Source organism: Myotis davidii, unplaced genomic scaffold, assembly GCF_000327345.1.
Source record: "Myotis davidii unplaced genomic scaffold, ASM32734v1 scaffold96, whole genome shotgun sequence".
Taxonomy (NCBI): Eukaryota; Metazoa; Chordata; class Mammalia; order Chiroptera; family Vespertilionidae; genus Myotis; species Myotis davidii.
The window spans coordinates 5,147,540-5,165,692 of NW_006289416.1; the positions used below are offsets into that span (position 1 = coordinate 5,147,540).

At 40.5% G+C, this 18,153-nt stretch overlaps 1 protein-coding gene across 2 annotated transcripts in view; it reads left to right on the plus strand.

Annotated features, from left to right (window-relative positions):
• GREB1L (growth regulation by estrogen in breast cancer-like) overlaps positions 1 to 18,153 on the plus strand; it is a 130,570-nt gene that overhangs the window by 50,624 nt on the left and 61,793 nt on the right. The window contains exons 8-12 of one of the 2 annotated variants that reach the window (XM_006761880.2): positions 11,360 to 11,488; positions 13,959 to 14,075; positions 14,642 to 14,761; positions 15,795 to 15,932; positions 17,557 to 17,742. In XM_006761880.2, the coding sequence (XP_006761943.1) occupies positions 11,360 to 11,488; positions 13,959 to 14,075; positions 14,642 to 14,761; positions 15,795 to 15,932; positions 17,557 to 17,742 (690 nt within the window). The remainder of the gene's footprint in view (positions 1 to 11,359; positions 11,489 to 13,958; positions 14,076 to 14,641; positions 14,762 to 15,794; positions 15,933 to 17,556; positions 17,743 to 18,153) is intronic. The other variant, XM_006761881.2, reaches the window with a different exon arrangement.

Genomic DNA, 18,153 nt, shown 5'->3' on the forward strand with positions numbered 1-18,153 from the left:
CGCCCTAGCTGGTTTGGCTCTGTGGATAGAGTCAACCTGCAGACTGAAGGGTCTTGGGTTCATTTCAGTCAAGGGCACATGCCTATGTTTCAGGCTTGATCCCCAGTAGGGGTCATGCAGGAGGCAGTCAATCAATGATTCTCTCTCATTGTTGATGTTTCTATCTCTTTCTCCCTCTCCTTTCCTCTCTAAAATCGATAAAAATATATTTATGCAAAAAAAAACTTAGCATCAACAGGAAAATATTTAAAGGAAAAAAAGTCTAACTTTCATTAGTCCAAGAGATTTAGATAGAGGCTGTGATATAAGAAAAGAGAGTATTTCTCTTTAGAATAAATAAGAGAACATGATATCACTAGGTATTCAAGAAAGAAAAAAGTTGGTGTTTAGCTCTTGGCATTGAAAGATTGGCTTCATTACAATAAATCTTCATGTCTCTCCTATAATATTATTTTAGTAATTTTATTGATTTTGTGGTATAGTTTATGCCATTAGACCTTGGGACCAGAGAAATGCAATTTTAAAACTGCAATATTAAAAATGAATATTTACTTCATTCCAACAAAATTTTATCAAGTGTTTATTATGTTCTAAGATCCTTGTCAAATGCTGTAAGGCAGGGTATAGCTCTGATGACTTAAAAATCACTCATATAAAGAACAAAAGAACAATAAGACATGTTACATTTCATAAGAGAAAGAAATCTATATAGATAAAAGCCTAAGCAACCGTTCAACTGGTGTTGTGATGCGCACTGACCACCAGGGGGAAAATGCTCAATGCACAGGCATGGAAACATGAACAGACTGATGAATCTTAGAGGGAAGAGGGGAGGGGGAGGGCAAGAAGAGATTAACCAAAGATTTTATATGTATACTAGAGATCCAGTGCACCAGTGGGGTCCCTTGGCCTGGCCTGAAACTGGCCCGGTGCATGGATTCATGCAGCGGTGGGGTCCCTCAACCTGGTCTGCAGGGATCAGGCTGAAACCGGCAGTCCGACATCCCCCGAGGGGTCCCGGATTGCGAGAGGAGGTAGGCCAGGCCGAGGTCCTCTAGTGGATATATAAATAACCATTTGTACCTGAAAATATATTAAAATTATAACAAATAGTAATGCAAAACAAAGCAATAATGCATTCTTATTGCAATCATACACCTCATGACAGTTCAGTCAATCACAGACTCTGTGTATAATGGTGGTTCCTTAAGGTAATGGATTATAAGCAAAACGTTTGTTTGAAATGTTAGAAGAAAAAGCTGGCCCTGACTATAATGTTGAATTTACTGGTATCTCTGGATGGTTTAAATCAGCGGTTCTCAACCTGTGGGTCGCGACCGCTTTGGGGGTCGAACGACTCTTTCTTTCACAGGGGTCGCCTAAGACCATCGGAAAACACATATATAATTACATATTGTTTTGTGATTAATCACCATGCTTTAATTATGTTCAATGTGTAACAGTGAAATTGGGGGTCCCCACAACATGAGGAGCCGTATTAAAGGGTCGCGGCAGTAGGAAGGCTGAGAAGCACTGGTTTAAATAGAGGAGGAAACTCAGCATGCCATTTACCAACCAGCCTTCTGCCTTCCCACACGTGCTCACAGGCACACACTCATACACTTGCCCCTTCCCCTCTACTCTCGTCCCTTCCCTCTCTCCCCCGTCTCCCTCTCCTTTTTATTATTTCTCTGGGTCTCTTTTGATCTCTGCTCTTCCTTAATCTCCCCTTCTCTTCCTTCTCTCCCTTCCTCCCTCGCCCCTCCTGATGACCAATCTCTCGCCAGCAAAACCTCCCTCCACAGTTCTCCCTCTACACCCTCCTCCACAATGCACCCATACACACATTTTTATCTTTCACATCATATTTTTACTGTACCTTTTCTATGTTTAGTTATGTTTAAATACTAATGTGCTATAATTGCCTAGAGTGTTCAATACAGTAACATACTGTTCAGGTTTGTAGCCTAGTAGCAATAGGCTCTACAATATATCCTTAGGTATAGGCTATGCCATCTAGGTTTGTGTAAGTGCACTCTATGATATTTACACAATGATGAAATTTCCTAACAACACATGTCTCAGAACATCCTGTCATTAAGCAACACATGACTCTATATCAAGAAATGTGTTTTGAAAACAAGCGTTGCTCCGAAATAGAGGAAACCAAGACTCAGGCTTTGGCAAAGGCTCTGTCAATTAGCCATGAAGAGACACAGGCAGGTCCCTGACTGACTCAGAGTGAACACAAGCTGCCAAGATCTATGCCAATATCCTTGTGTTCCCTTGTGGCGGGGAAAGTGGCAATTTGACCATGAAATTAGCTTTTCATAATTTTAGGTGCAATCTAGAGAATTTAATAGAAGAAAGTGCCTTTAAAAAGGAGGCTTTCATCTAAAACTTTCTTCATTAATGAATTATGTTTATACAGTTTTCAACAGTAATTTCTTCTTACATATGTTGAAAATAATAGGCTGTAAGAGTTTCATGTTAACCTTTTGAAATCATTACAAACATTAGAGGATGCAGCATCTCCTTAGCTGATAGTCATCCTTCTACAGGAGATTGCTTTCTTAATCTGCAATCAGTGGCTGCCTATAGTCAGTGTTTCTTAGCATGAAATGTAAGCACACACCCATTGCATAGTTATTTAAAGAGGGGATTACCTACTATTTACACAGCTTTGTCTTAAATTCCACCTGCCAAGCTCTGGATGTTCTGTTCTGGAGCTTGTGGCTTATCCTGGTATACTTTCTTTCAACATATTTATGTCGTTGATAATTCAAACTTTAGTCAACAAGCCTGGTACAATTTTTTCCTTTTGACTGAAAGTGACTATATATTTATTTGCCTACATTATACACACATAGCGCGCGTGCGCGCGCACACACACACACACACACACACACACAGATGTATTCTGTTTAATCTGAACAAGAATTCAAGAATAGATGAAAAAATCTAACCCAAGATCTTGAAATATTCTTTTCCATGTTTTCTTCTAAAAGTTTTATTATTTTTATCTCTTGCATTAATGTCTGTGGGCCATTTTGAGTTAATTTTTGTGTATGGTCTAAGGTGAGCATCTAAGTTCATCTTTTTGCATATGGATATTCAGTTATTTCAGTAGCATCTTTGAACAGACTATCTTGTTTTTATTTTATTTTATTGATTAAGGTATTACATATGTGTCCCTATCTCCCCATTACCCCCCAACCCCCAGACTATCTTCTTGTCAGTGAATTGCATTTGTCAAAAATCAATTGACTGTAAGTCTATTTATTTCTGGAAAATTGATAAAAGGGACCTCATCAAAATTCAAGACTTTTACACTTCAAAAGACTGCATTAAGAAAACAAAAAGACCCCTCGAGGTGAGAGCACAGGAGGGTACCAGAGGGCTAGAGGCAGAGAAAGGACTGTGTCGGACCTCCTGGCCCTGACCCTGACCCTGACTCTCCACCCCTCACCCCACCAGGCTCAGACCCCAGCCTGCCCATGTCCGGCTTCCGCCAGGCCAGCTCACCCAGGTTGCTGACTGCTGGGAGCCGTCTGGTTAATCTTCCCAACAAGCCTTTGAGCCACATGGTGACTAAATTCTCTGGTAACTGCCCTCAAAAGGCAAGAGGTGGAGTTAATTTCAATATGTTCGCCCTGCCCAGCAGCATGGTTCAGTGGCTGACCAGGAGGTCAGGATTCAATTTCTGGTCAGAGCACATGCCCAGGTTGCTGGCTTGGTCCCCAATGGGGGGCATTCAGGAGGCAGCCAGTCCATGATTCTCTCTCGTCATTGATGTTTCTCTTTCTCTCCCTCTCCCTCTCCCTTCCTCTCTGAAATCAATAAAAATATTTTTTTTTAAAAAGAAAACAAAAAGACAAGCAACAAACTTAGAAAAAGCATTTGCAAAACACATACTTAATAAAGGATTTGTATCCAGAATTAAAAAAAAAAAAACTCTTACAACTCAGTAATACAGTGACAATTCAGTCACACATGAGCAAAGGATTTGGAATAGACATTTTCTTCAAGGAATGTATAGGTACAAAGGGCTAATAAGTACATGAAAAGGTATTCAACATGATTAGTCGTTAGGAAAATGCAAATCAAAACCATAATGACATACCACTGCACACCCACTAAAGTGACTGCAATCAAACGACAGACGACAATAACCAAAAGTCTGTACTAGTAAATGTGCAGAAATTGGAACTCTCATACATTGCTGGTAAGAATGTAAAATGTGGCAGCCACATTAAAATACAGTTAGGCAGATTCTCAAAAAGTTAAACAAACTACTACACAACCTATCAATTCCACTTCTAAATATCTACCCAAGGAGAACCAAGATGGTAGCATAAGGTATACACTGTACATGCTGCCCCCCACAACCACACCAAAACTACAACTAAAAGACAAAACGGGCCGAAACCGGTTTGGCTCAGTGGATAGAGCGTCGGCCTGCGGACTGAAAGGTCCCAGGTTCGATTCCGGTCGGGGGCATGTACCTGAGTTGCGGGCACATCCCCAGTGGGGGATGTGCAGGAGGCAGCTGGTCGATGTTTCTCTCTCATCGATGTTTCTAGCTCTCTATCTCTCTCCCTTTCTCTCTGTAAAAAATCAATAAAATATATTTTTTTAAAAAAAGACAAAACGGCTATCATCCAGAACCATGGGAAAGCTGGCTGAGTGGAAGTTCTACACCTAGAAGGAAATAAAAAAAGCACACAGACTAGGTAGGAAGTGCGGAGGCGCCAAGAGCAGAGGTACAGAGATGCGTGAAACGAGCTGGCAACTGGGTGCGCTGTTTTTTTCAATTGGAAGGGAGATACAAGCTCCCGGCTGCTCTGAACTCCAGTTTCCGGCAAGACTCTGGGGACCTAGACTCCTACGGGGAGAAACTGGGCTGTCTGGCATTGGGTTGGAAAGTGGGGGTGGCTTTCTTGCAGGGACACGGAGACGTGGAGACAGCTGACTGACAGCCATCTTGTTTGCTCTGCCCTGGTGATTCCCTGAGGCCCCGCCCCACCCAATTTGCAACCCCACCCAAGCTGTGCGCAGTGGCTTTTGCATATGAATCGCCTGTCCTTTCACAGCCTAACCTAACAAACTGCACCTGGGTCAGAGAGCTCCAAAACTTTCAAACCCTAAACAAAGAGGAGAAATCTGCAGATCTTGCTGTAGCTCCTGCTGGGTGGACTCAGGCAGTGGCTGACCTTGCACCTCCTTGGAGATCCAGGAGCCAGTGTACCCAGTGGTCAGATACCAGATTTCAATTCCTCACATCCATAAGTGACACACTCAAGAGGCAGACTCAGTGAGCAACAAAGCCCCACTGAAGGAAGTCCTGCCCCATAGGGGCTATTATTTAGAATTGAAGGTCAGATAAAGAGCCTCACAGATAAGAAAAAGCTAAAGGAGTTCATCACCACCAAACCAGGATTATATGAAATGCTGAAGGGTATTCTTTAAGAAGAGGAAGAAGAAGAAAAAGGTGAAGATAAAAATTATGAACAACAAAGTGACAACAAATACATATCTATCAACAAGTGAATCTAAAAATCAAATGAATAATAAAATCTGATGAACAGAATAAACTGGTGAATATAATAGAAGCAGGGGCATAGAAAGGGAGTGGACTGACAATTCGCGGGGGGGGGGCGGGAAAGGGTGTGAGGGGTGTGGGAAGAGATTGGACAAAAATCTTACACCTATAGATGAGGACAGTGGCGGGGGGGAAGGGCATGGGGGGGAGTGGGAACCGGGGGGGGGGAGAACTATGAGGGAAAAAAGAGGAACATCTGTAATAATGTGAACAATAAAGATTTATTTAAAAAAAGAAAAAAAATCTACCCAAGAGAAATAAAGATATATGTTCTCACAAAAACTTGCACACAAATGCTCATAGCAGCATTATTCACTGTGGTGGAAACTTAGAAACAAATGTCAGTCACCTTATGAACGGATAGACAAAAATGTTGTGTATCCACACAATATCGCTGAACAATAGTAAGGAATAAATGCTGTCACATGCTAAATCATGGGTGAACCTCAAAAATGTTATGCTAAGTGAAAGAATCCTGGCAAAAGAGATTTCATTTTTTTAAGTATCCAGAAAAGACAAATTTAAAGAGACAGGAAATAGATTAGTGGTTGCCTGGGACCAGGGGTAGGAATGGAAATTAACTGAAAATAGGCATGAAGGTTCTAATTGATGAGATGAAAATGTTCTAAAACTGATTTATGGTGATGCTTGCACCACTTGATAAAGTTACTAAAAATCGTTGGACTGTACATTTGAAATGGGTAAATTTTATGATATGTAAAACATACTTTAAGAAAAGTGTGAAAAAGCTGCTCTGAAAGAAAGGTAAAATCCTTTGGGGGGCACTGTTTCAGTTCAATGCAATCTAATTTATTGCATATCTCCTATGGCAGTGGTCGGCAAACTCATTAGTCAACAGAGCCAAATATCAACAGTACAACGATTGAAATTTCTTTTGAGAGCCAAACTTTTTAAACTTAAACTATATAGGTAGGTACATTGTTATTAACTTAATTAGGGTACTCCTAAGCTGGCCTTTGCTAGAAACGTCCTCAATCTGATTGAGGTACGTTCACTGAGGTCGACCCCTTCCAACTCTCCCATCCACACTCGTCTTGTATACTTGTTTCGTCTATCTCCTTTCATTCATCATCTCTATATGTCCAACCCCACTTCTTCTAACGCCACCTCTTCAAAATAGACTCGCCCAGGCCAAAAACCGACTTCTGCGCATGAGCCACGAAGTTTCAATCGCACTGTAAGTGCGTGTCTGCACGTGGTATTTTGTGGGAGAGCCACACTCAAGGGGCCAAAGAGCCACATGTGGCTCGTGAGCCGCGGTTTGCCGACCACTGATGCCACCACTTTGCAAGTAATTTTCAATACATTGTAAAGTGGAAAATGTGCATATCTTATGATCCAGCTATTCCACCCCCTTGCACATGGGCACCAAGCGGTTTGTGCAATATAGTTCATAGCACTGTTCTTCACAATTAATTCAAACTGGATATAAATCAATGTTCATTAACAATGGAATGGATAAATAAGTTCTGATAGCCTACATAATAAAAGGCTAATATGCAAATTGACTGAACGGTGGAATGACCGGTCACTATGTCGCACACTGACCACCGGGGGCATATGCTAAACACAGGAACTACCCCCTGGTGGTCAGTGTGCTTCCACAGGGGGAGCACTGCTCAGCCAGAAGCTGGGCTCACAGCTGGCGAGCGCAGCGGCAGTGGTGGGAGCCTCTCCCACCTTCACAGCAGCACCAAGAATGTCCAACTGCCAGCTAAGGCCCGCTCCTCATGGAAAGCAGGCTTAAGGATATCCCCCAGGGGGTCCCGGACTGCGAGAGGGTGCAGATGAGGCTGAGGAACACCCCAACCACCACCACCACCACCACCACCACCACCAAGTGCACAAATTTCGTGCACCGGGCCTCTAGTATTTATATAATAAAATACCATTTGGCATTGAAAATGAACAAACAATACCCACATATAGCACAATGGGGGAGTCTTACAAACGTAATGTTGAGTAGAAAATCCATTCACAAAAGAGTCCATCCATTATTATTTCATTTCTATTATGTTCAAAGGCAGGCAAAACTAAATTATTTTAGGAATACATACATAGTCCAGTGGTTACTTCTGGGGAGAGGTAGAGAAAGGGATAGGAAAGAGCATGAAGAAGCCTGCTGCCAATGTTTTGTTTTATTGACTTGGATGGTGGTTAGTTCCATAGGTATTTGTTTTATAATAATTCTTGAAACCATGCGTAAGTGTTTTCTGTATGCTTCCATATTTTTATCTCATAATGAGGAAAGGCTGGATAAATTCATTGAAACTATACACATGTATTGTATGCAGTCCTCACACTTTGAGAGCAAGTTGTATCATAGGCAGGGATGCTATATATATATATATAAAATGCTAATATGCAAAGTGTCCCTACGGGAGTTTGAACAGGAGACTGGGAGTTCTATCGCTCCCTATGACAAGCACTAAACACCAGGAGGCGGCACGGAATGAAGGGAGGCCTTGGCCAGCAGCTGGAAGACCCCAATCAGCCCTGATTGCCAGCCAGGCCTAGGGACCCTAACTGTGCATGAATTTCGTGCATCGGGCCTCTATTGGTATAATAATAATGTTTTGATCCTTTCGAGTTTTTATATTTTCTTCTGTGGTGATTCTGTTGTGGGGTTGTTCCTGCAGTAGCCCAGCTGCAGTGGGGAGCCTTATGGCTAACTTTGTTCTCCAAGAAGGGAGAAGGCAGAGCTAACCCTAATAGAAATTTCTAAGTGCTCAATATTTTTCATTCCCTGCAACCTCTTGGCTTCTCTTTGCCTCTTATGTTTCCCTCTGTCTGTCCTTCATGATGTGCCATGACCACCCCAGGCCTGCCTTGCTCTCATAGTCTTCTTATTTTATCTTTATTTCCCCTGCTCCAGTAGAATTCCTCTGTCCCTGGTGACAGCCATTTAGAAAGCAGTTTCCATTAATATGTATCATTTAACTATATGTGTCCCCTTCCTCTCTGCATTTGTCTTCCTTAGCCACTAATGTTCCTTGATGTCAGGGTAACAAAAGTTCCTTTTATAGGTTTTTAAAAAAACACAGATCCTCATGAATATTCAAATTAAACCTTTAGCAAAACACAGTCTCCTTTTCCCAAAGGCAGTGGGAATCCTTTGGCTAGCAGATTGGTCCACTCCCAACCAGACATTGAGAACATGTAGCCTCTTCCTTTATACTGTTAACTCCTTGGGCAGTAGTTGTATCTGCCTTCTCTCCCTGTTCTATCCCCAAAGCCTCGCATGGTACCTGGCCTGCTGAAAAGGCTCAATAAACATTTGCATGCATGGGTGGGAGAGGAAGAAAACCAGTGACTGCAGCCCTGTGAGATAGGGCCAGGAATATGCTTGTGAGATTTCTCTTACCCCACAAAAGAGAAAACACCACTATTTAGCAAGTATAAGGAAGAATGATCCACTTTGTGGAAATGAAGAAATGTAAGTAATAACAATGAAAAATCACTTTTGCTAATTACATTAGCTACCACTTTAAATGATAATATACAGTGCTGGCAAGGATATGCCATTTGCAACCAGGCTGGTGGAGGTGAGCAGTGATACAACCTTTTAAGAAAGCACTTTGTGCCCTGGCCAGTGTGGCTCTGTTTGGGTGTTGTTCATGCACCAAGGGGTTGCTGGTTTGATTCCTGGTCAGGGCACATATCCGAGTTGCAGGCTTGATCCCCAGTGGGGGCATGTAAGAAGCAACTGATCGATGTTTCTCTCTCTTTCTCTTTCTCAAAATCAATTAAAATATATTTTAAAAAAGAAAGCAATTTGGCAGCCCTAGCTGATTTGGCTCAGTGGATAGAGTGCCAGCCTGCGGACTGAAGGGTCCTGGGTTTAATTCCGGTCAAGGGCACATGCCTGGTTGCAGGCTCAATCCCCAGTAGTGGGCATGCAGGTGGCAGCCAATCAATGATTCTCTCTCATCATTGATGTTTCTCTCTCTCCCTCTCCCTACCTCTCTGAAATCAATAAAAATATATTTTCAAAAAAAGGAAAGCAATTTGGCAATACAGAACAAGAATATTAAAAATATTTATATCCTTTACTCTAGTAATCTAACTTCAGGGGCTTAGCTAAGAAAATAACCTAAAAGGAAAGTCAAGATATTCATTCCAGTTATTCTTTATAGTAACTAAAAAAGAGAAGCAATATTAATATAGAAATAATTGAATAAATCATAGCATATTCACATAACAAAGATGTCAAAAGAGATAATTATGACACTGTGCAGTCACATCAGAGATAATTCTGTTAAGTAAAAAAATATTAATTCTGTGTATTTTTGTTATATGATGCAAGAAATATAATGTGGATAAAATGTGTAAGGCGATATACTAAAAGAAAAAGACAATGGTTTGTGGGAGAAGTGAGATTTTAGCACGTTTGTTTCTATTCCTGAATTTTCTTTTATGTTATACTAGAGGCCCGGTGTACAAATTCGTGCATCAGTGGGGTCCCTCAGCCTGGCCTGTGGGATCGGGCCAGAACTGGCTCTCTAACATCCCCTGAGGAGTCCCGAATTGTGAGAGGATGCAGGCCAGGCCGAGGGACCCCACCAGTGCATGATCAGGGCTCAGGAGGAATGCGAGAGGTTGGCCAGCTAGGGAGGGACAGCGGGAGGGTTCTGGGGCGTGTCTGGCCCATCTCACTCAGTCCTGATCTGCCAGACCCCAACAGCAAGCTAACCTTCCGGTCAGAGTGTCTGCCCCCTGGTGGTCTGTGCACATCATAGCAACTGGTTAACCAGATGACCGCCCCCTGGTGGTCAGTGCACATCATAGCGAGTGGTTGAGTGGCCTTAGCATATTATGCTTTGATTGGTTGAACGGACGACTAGACAATTAACATATTAGGTTTTTATTATATAGGATAATAGTCTGTAAAACCATTCCCTGGTGGTGAATCAGGCCCTTAGAGAGGCACATTAACTCTTCTGAGTCAGTCAAGGACCATTTAAATCTTTTGAATTCTTATGAGAAACACTGATTAGATGTCTGAGGAATCATTTTGTGGTATGAATACTAATTTTTAAGTAATTTCTAGTGTAGCACCATCAGTATCCTGGTTTTTAGAGTGCTTTTCCCCAAAACTTTCAGAGTTTTAACAGCCCCCTTTGAGACTTTCTTGTGTGTTTTGATTAAGCTGTTGTGCTAGAATAGAGTCAGGGATTTGGGGTTTGTACTCATATGCCTTTGATCAAGTTAAACGACTATCACTATTTAAGGTAATAGTACCTTCCTAATTGAGTTTTATTTTTTATTTTTTTAAAATATATTTATTGATTTCAGAGAGGACGGAAGAGGTAGGGAGAGATAGAAATATCAATGATGAGAGAGAATCATTGATCAGCTGACTCCACACCCACCACTGGGGATGGAGCCCGCAACCTGGGCATGTGCCCTTGGCCACAATCGAACCTGGGACCCTACAGTCTGCAGGTCAACACTCTATCCACCGAGCCAAACTGGCTAGGGCCCTAATTGAGTTTTAATAGGGATTAAGTGAATTGATATATTTAAAGTGCCCAGCACATAGTAACTTCTAGTGAGTGTTTGTTAAATACATAGAAAAGGAAAGAAAGCCTGAAAAAAGAAACATTGACTTTCCTATAATGGGTCAAGGACAAAACTGAAATTGTATAATCTGCTTTCTCTCACCTCACTTTTATTTAACTTTCTTCCTGCATATTTAAATGGCTACTAATTTGAACAACCTCTTTCATTTTAAAGATTCGCCAATTCTCAGTCCAGCTAATTCTGCAATCAACTTAAGTGGAGCTCAGGACCTGACCCGGAATAAGAATGTTGTGAAGCCACTGGCTTTATCTTTGCAGGTTGTAGGGAAGACTTTTGCTGCAGGTGATGTTTTCCTCACTTATATTTCTTTGGTAAATATATAGTCTATAAAAGACATGTGTGAAATGTAATTAACAACTTGGTAGAAGAAAACAGAAAGCTGCTTCTTTGCCAATTTAAGACAGAAGTGGGGCTGTCTATAATAATGTATTATTATTCAAAGCTTTGTGTTCTCTACAACCCAACAAGAAGAGTCAAAGAATGGCATTTGGCACACAGAGGAGACAGAAAAGGTTGATTTCATTCAACCTGTTATGGTGAGGATCTGGGGATACAAAGATAAATTAGGCTCAATCCCTGAACTCTAATGTACTTGTAACCTAGCAAGGAAGATAGACCCATAAGAAGTTATAGTCAGTGTACTGCAGTAAATATAACAATATGCTAGGGGAGCACAGAGAATGGGGTTTTAACCCAGTATTTTGGGGACTAATCAAGAATGGGTTATTGGAGGAGCTTGGTCTTTGAACTATGAGGAGATAGTCACTATACAAATAAGTTCTGGAAAGACATTTAAAATTCAGAGAAACACAAGAGCAAAGCTTGAAAAGGAAAGGGAAGAGGCAGCATAATGTGTGCAGGAACTTACAGCAGTTTGGGCTTGTTAGAACCATAAAATGTAAAACTCAGGGAGTGGCAGCAGGTGAATAAGTGGTAGATGGAGGAAAGGTCACGGGAGACCAGACTAAGAAGCATGAATTTTACTCTGTAACTTAAGGACCAGAGTCGTGACATGGTTATATTTGAACCTGAGCTAGATCATTTTGGCAGCCAAGAAAACAAGAGGCAGGAAAATTAGTTGGGGGTCGTTTCAGTAATCTAAGTGAGAAATGATGAGGTCCTTAACCAGGGTAATAATAGGTTGGAGAGGAGGAGACAGATTGGACAACTACTCAGGAAGAAAAATCATCAGGACTTGACTGATTAAAGTGAGGATGAAGCAAAAGGGGTCTTGATTTACGTCCATCTTTCTGGGCTAATGCTGGTGCCATTGCTTGAGACAATGAATACAGAAAAAGGGGCAGGTTCCCCAGGAGGAGATTGTAAGTTTGATTTTAGATATGTTGGGTTTGAGATACCCATGAGGCATTCAAGTGAAGAGCTGTTCATCAATCATTTAATTTATCACGGGGGCAATCAGAACTGATAATATAGTATCAAGTTGAGCCACCAATTTGTAATGAAAATCACCAAAATAAATAGTATCAGCTGAGGAGTAATGTAGGGTAAGGCAAGCTATGAACTAAGTATAGAATCCTAAAAGAATTCCAGTGTATCAGGAAAAGAAACAATTAGCAAGGTAGAAGAAGAATGAGAAGAAAACTTTCCAAATTAGGCATCACAATTTATCCAGGTTAGATTATAGATTTGAATAAACTGAATCCAAATTTTTGCAGTATTAAAAACTTAATGAAATTATGGATCTTGGCAGTAATCTCATAGCTGCTAAAACTATCAGAAGAAAGGCTGATGAACAACTTTATAATTCAAGAATTAGCCTAACAACTCTTGAACCTCCTGATCAATCTTAACATCATAAGAGAAAACCAGCCATTGTTTGCCCCTTGATGGAAGTATACATCAGTGCTTAAGAGTTCGGACTCTCTTAAAAGAAAGTCAAACCTGAATCTGAGCAAACCTCTATAATGATTTGTTTATAAGAAATAGAGAAGATGTTAAGTGACACTATGGATATCCAATAAGCAAAATCCAAAAAATGAGAAATTCTGCAAGATTTTCAGCAATTAATTGTAAAAAAGAAAAAAGTGGAATTGATATATTAAAAGTTTAAGGGACAGAACAACTACATTCAATGTGTGGATCTTTTTTGAATCCCAGTTTGAACAAACCAACTGTAAAAAACCATTTGTGAGATAATTGGGGAAATTTGTATACTGGTGGAATATTGATATTAAGGAATTATTAATCATTGTTCATTTTAAATATAATAACAATATTACAGTTGTTTGTTAAGAATTCTTTTCTTTTAGAAGCACATGTAGAAGTATTTATGGATGAAATGATATAAGAGAGTTTGCTTCAAAATAATCCAGAGCATGTATGTGTGTATGTGGAGTGAGGGGAGGAGATAGAAAGTGTTGTTGAGTGTTGAAGCTGGGTGTGGGTACACAGCTTATTATACTATTCTCTCTACTTTCATATATGTTTTAAATTTTCCATAATACAAAGTTTTTAAAAAAAGTTTTCTCCTATCTACCATCTCCAAAGATTGCACTGAAAATGATTCTAAAAGATCTCTTGGGGTCCTAGAAGATGATTTTTAGATGATATTTCACTTTGCTGAATTTATTACTCTGATGGGTGTAATTGCCTGTGTCTAACTGGGCTATCCTGTCGGTGGGATTCCTTTCAATCCTAGAGTGTGAGGTTTATCACATGGCTTCAGCATCACAGAAAGCAGTGTCCTTCCTGCCCAGCCTCTACTCTGAGTGTTTACTCCTGTGTATTACAGATGCTGCCAATGGAAACAGTAGCCAAGGAGGGAAGAGCAGTACATCTAGCTCCACTCAAGCCCGCCCAGAGAATTACCCTTTGTCACCAAGACCTAGCTATGCATCAGGAGACCAAGGTATAATAGAGTTTTGAAACAATGCAACTTAATTATGGAAGAATAATTCAATGCTACAGAGTTTGGAATGATGAATTATCTGACAGTGTACTTTCAAATTTTTCTTAGCTTCTCATACACTGTTTTAAAATATTATGATTGGTGTAAGCAGAAATGATTAAATATCTTGGTGATTGTACAGAATAAGCACTTACCTTGGAAATAATGCTGAAACCTATGTATAAGGCAGTGTCTTGAAAAACCATGGACTTTCCTCTCTATTGTGACCCTGGGCAAATCTGAGCCTTCACCATCTACAAAATGAGTATAACAAGATATGTGTCCTACAACCTCACAGGGATGTTGACAGAATGAAATGAAATAACCTGGGGAAAACTGCACATTGTAAAATAGCATACAGATATTAGTGGTATTGTTAGTGTGACTTTTCCTAGTTTTATCTTTACCTCTAGAAGAGTGACTTATGCTTTCTAAGTATAATCAGATTAAAGGTTCCATGTTTTTCTAGCTTCTTTCCTTTCTTCCACTGCTAAGGGTAGGGCTCATCTTTCTTTTTTTGCCTTCAGCTACCATGTTCACTTCTGGGCCACCAAAGAAACGACACCGGGGATGGTACCCTGGGTCACCTGTCCCCCAACCTGGTTCAGTTGTACCTGTTCCTACAGTTCGCCCTCTTTCGAGAACTGGTAAGATTTCAACAGATGATGGGTTTTAAGTTTTATTGAATTAGCAGAGGATCTCCTACTCTTGTCCTTTCCCTGCACCCTTGGAGATAAATGTCCTTAACCAGCCATTGTGTCCAATATTATGTAAGGATATTGATAGTACCTAATATGTGTCCCCATCACATCTGCCTTCACTAGAAGCACATGTGTTATCAAAAACATCTTAATTCACCATCTGGTTTTGTTTTAGCCATTGTATTGATAAGCCATTCTTTTCTACATAGGGCATGATGCTACCAACCCACCATCCTAAAGCACAAGTAAACTTGCTTTGCCAGCAGTGGTGTTAGATGTGTCCTTCAATGATCTGGTTCCTATGTGGCCCATACTTATTTCTGGCCTGGATGGTTCAGTCTGTGACTAGGATCCTGAAAAACCAACTGGTTTTTCTTTAACCTAAGCTGTGGCCATACAGTGCCTATAGTTAGATGTTCAAATGCTCATCTACCTTGCCATACTAAACATAGACAAATGTAAATATAACAATTCTAAGACATAGATGTAGTTCTTTTAAAATTTAAGTTTGTTGAAATAAATAATTCTCAAGAATACAAAGAGATACAGCTATATACACAAGGAATCGTGCCAATATGTTACTGCAGTTACCTATAGGAAGTACTGATTAATGATAAGTTGATCTTCACACTTTTCTGTACTTTTAAAAAAAATTTTATAATGAGAAGATATTCCTTGATATTCTGCTGGGCAAAGATAAAATACAAAACAGAATCCGAAAGACTTCCTAGAAGGAAAAATTACCAAAAATGCTAAATAGTAGTTATCTCCAGATAATGTGATAATTATTAGTTTTTCCTTTTGTTTTTCTCACTTCTAATTTTATACAATAAGCATGAATTACTTTAATGAAAAAAACAACAATAAACTATTAGACTTTTAAAACTTCCATATTAAAAGTATTAATGCTACATTTACTTTAATTATATTGCCTTTAGCTTTCATGTCTAATCCTTCTTGTCAAACTACTTTTTTCCAGAGTCCCTTCTATCTGCCCCAGTTCCACAGACCCCATTAACTGGAATTTTACAGCCTCGACCCATTCCTGCAGGGGAAACTGTAATTGTTCCTGAAAACCTGCTCAGTAACTCCGGCGTTAGACCAGTAATTCTGATAGGTAAGACAAAGGAATTTCAAACTGTCTGTGTCAGCTGGAATTTAGAAGTCCTTCTCCATTGCATTGTTTGTGCATTTATCCATGTGTTCATGAATATATTTATTTATCCAGTTATTGATTCTTTCAGCTTTTGTTGGTCAGCTCCATGCTTACTAAACGTGTGACTAGAAGTTGGGAATAAGGCAGTCTTTTGGCCCACAAGGAACACTGTGTAGTGAGGGAGTCTGTCATGTAAATGACAATTACAACACTCTATGATACTTGAGCTGGTAGAGATTCACAACTAAGAACTGCAAGAGCTCAGAGGAGAGGGAGCTTAACTCTGTCTGGAGAAGGGTCTGAGAAGACTTCCCAAACGTAATGTTTCAGCTAGGTCCTGAAGGGTGGGCAAGAGTGGACACGACAGGGAAGGGGACTTTTCAGTTAAAGGGAGACAAACCACAAAGAAAAGAAACAAGCTGAACCAGCTAATAGGTCCCACTCAGGACAACCAAGAGCTCCCCCAGAGTTGTAGATTTGGACCATGTGGAAGCATCTGTGAATCAGTATCTTTAAGGAGTCTGAGTCTTTCCAAGCTGTCTATAAGTGGAGGCATAGACATTTCGGGGTCCCTAGATTCTAAGACCAACTTAGTGCCTTTCACACCCACTCAAGAGCCTCTCATTTGGGGGCTACCTAGACCAGAAGGAGACTGCCTACTTTACCTTTGGGACTTAACAGATCGGGTATTTAATCCCCATCACGCATTTAGGGTATGTCTATGTGAAGTGCTATCCGTTCCTTGCCAGCTGGCTTGAGCTTGAATGGTTTTATTTGAAGTCCTGTACTTTATCATACTTTCCTAACCACTGATCCTAGACCCGTAGCCACTGGGGGAAATCCCAGTTATTGAAACTCCATATATCAGTAAGTTCTTACTGAGCTTTTGAGTTGCATGCATAGTGTTATTAAGCCTTGGGGACCCTTTGGTGTCTGCCTTTTAGAAAAAGTCACAGAGGGACTGTCCTTCCAACTACACCACCAACAACAGGGTATATATTTTAACATGTTTTTGTCCTATCTACTTCTAAGATAATTTGAGACTGTTTATTGACATTAGAAAGAGAACATAAAAGTAGCTAGGATAGCAAAAGGAGAGGAACCTCCAATGACCAGCGAATGGTGGAATATTGCTGTTGATCAATGACTTAAAATTTTTCCAAGGAAAGCCTCCATAAGTGACACAGGTTATCATAGTTTGTTTCTTTTCTGACTTACCTGAAAAGAAACTTGATCAGGAATTTTATGGGGAAATATTTTTATCCTTGCTATTTTACAAAAGATACAGAGATATTTTGCAAATTCTCATCAACCCTTTATGGCAGATATTAACACCTCCTTTCTGTGGGAAACAGGGATAGTATAATTTTTTAGTATTTTGCTTCCTATTCATCTGGCTGAATGTAAGGGTAGGATTAGGAGTATCTGAGTGAATTCCCTAGGATTGGTATACTTGAGTGATTTGTCTGGTAGTCATTTCAGAGAGTAGAGGACTTTGTTAAGCATTTTTGATCCTAGTTGAGCCAGTGTATCTGATTGGATCTCAGAATGATTGAACTTTATTGACCTGCTTCTGTTGGGGCAGGCTATGGCACTTTACCCTATTTCTATGGAAATGTTGGTGACATCGTTGTGAGTCCTCTGCTGGTGAATTGCTACAAGATTCCACAGTTGGAAAACAAAGATATGGAACAATTAGGGTTGACTGGCAGCCAACTCCTGAGTGTGGAGAACATGATTCTTCTGACAATACAGTATCTTGTGCGGCTGGGTAAGTTATTTTCAAGAATCACTTGATGTTGACAATTTTTATTCTTTTTTGTGACATTCTCCACTTTCTCGCATTCTGCCTCTCTCTTTCTTTCCCTCTTTCACTTCTAACAATCTTTCCCTTCAGTTCTCTGTGACTTTCCCTTTCCTCTCCTCCATTTCTTTTCTATTCATTTTACCCCCTTCCCACCACTTGCCTACCGTATTTGCCGGCGTATAAGACGATTTTTTGGCCCTGAAAAATATGCCTCCAAGTGGGGGGTCGTCTTATACGCCAGGTACACTTCAGATAGACTGCCCATAGTGCTTGCCCCGTGCCATAGTGGCCTCCCGATGCCCGCCCACTTCATTCCACATACCGTTCAGGCATCAGCAGCGCTGCTGGGTGTATGCTCGGCTGTTATGCGATTTT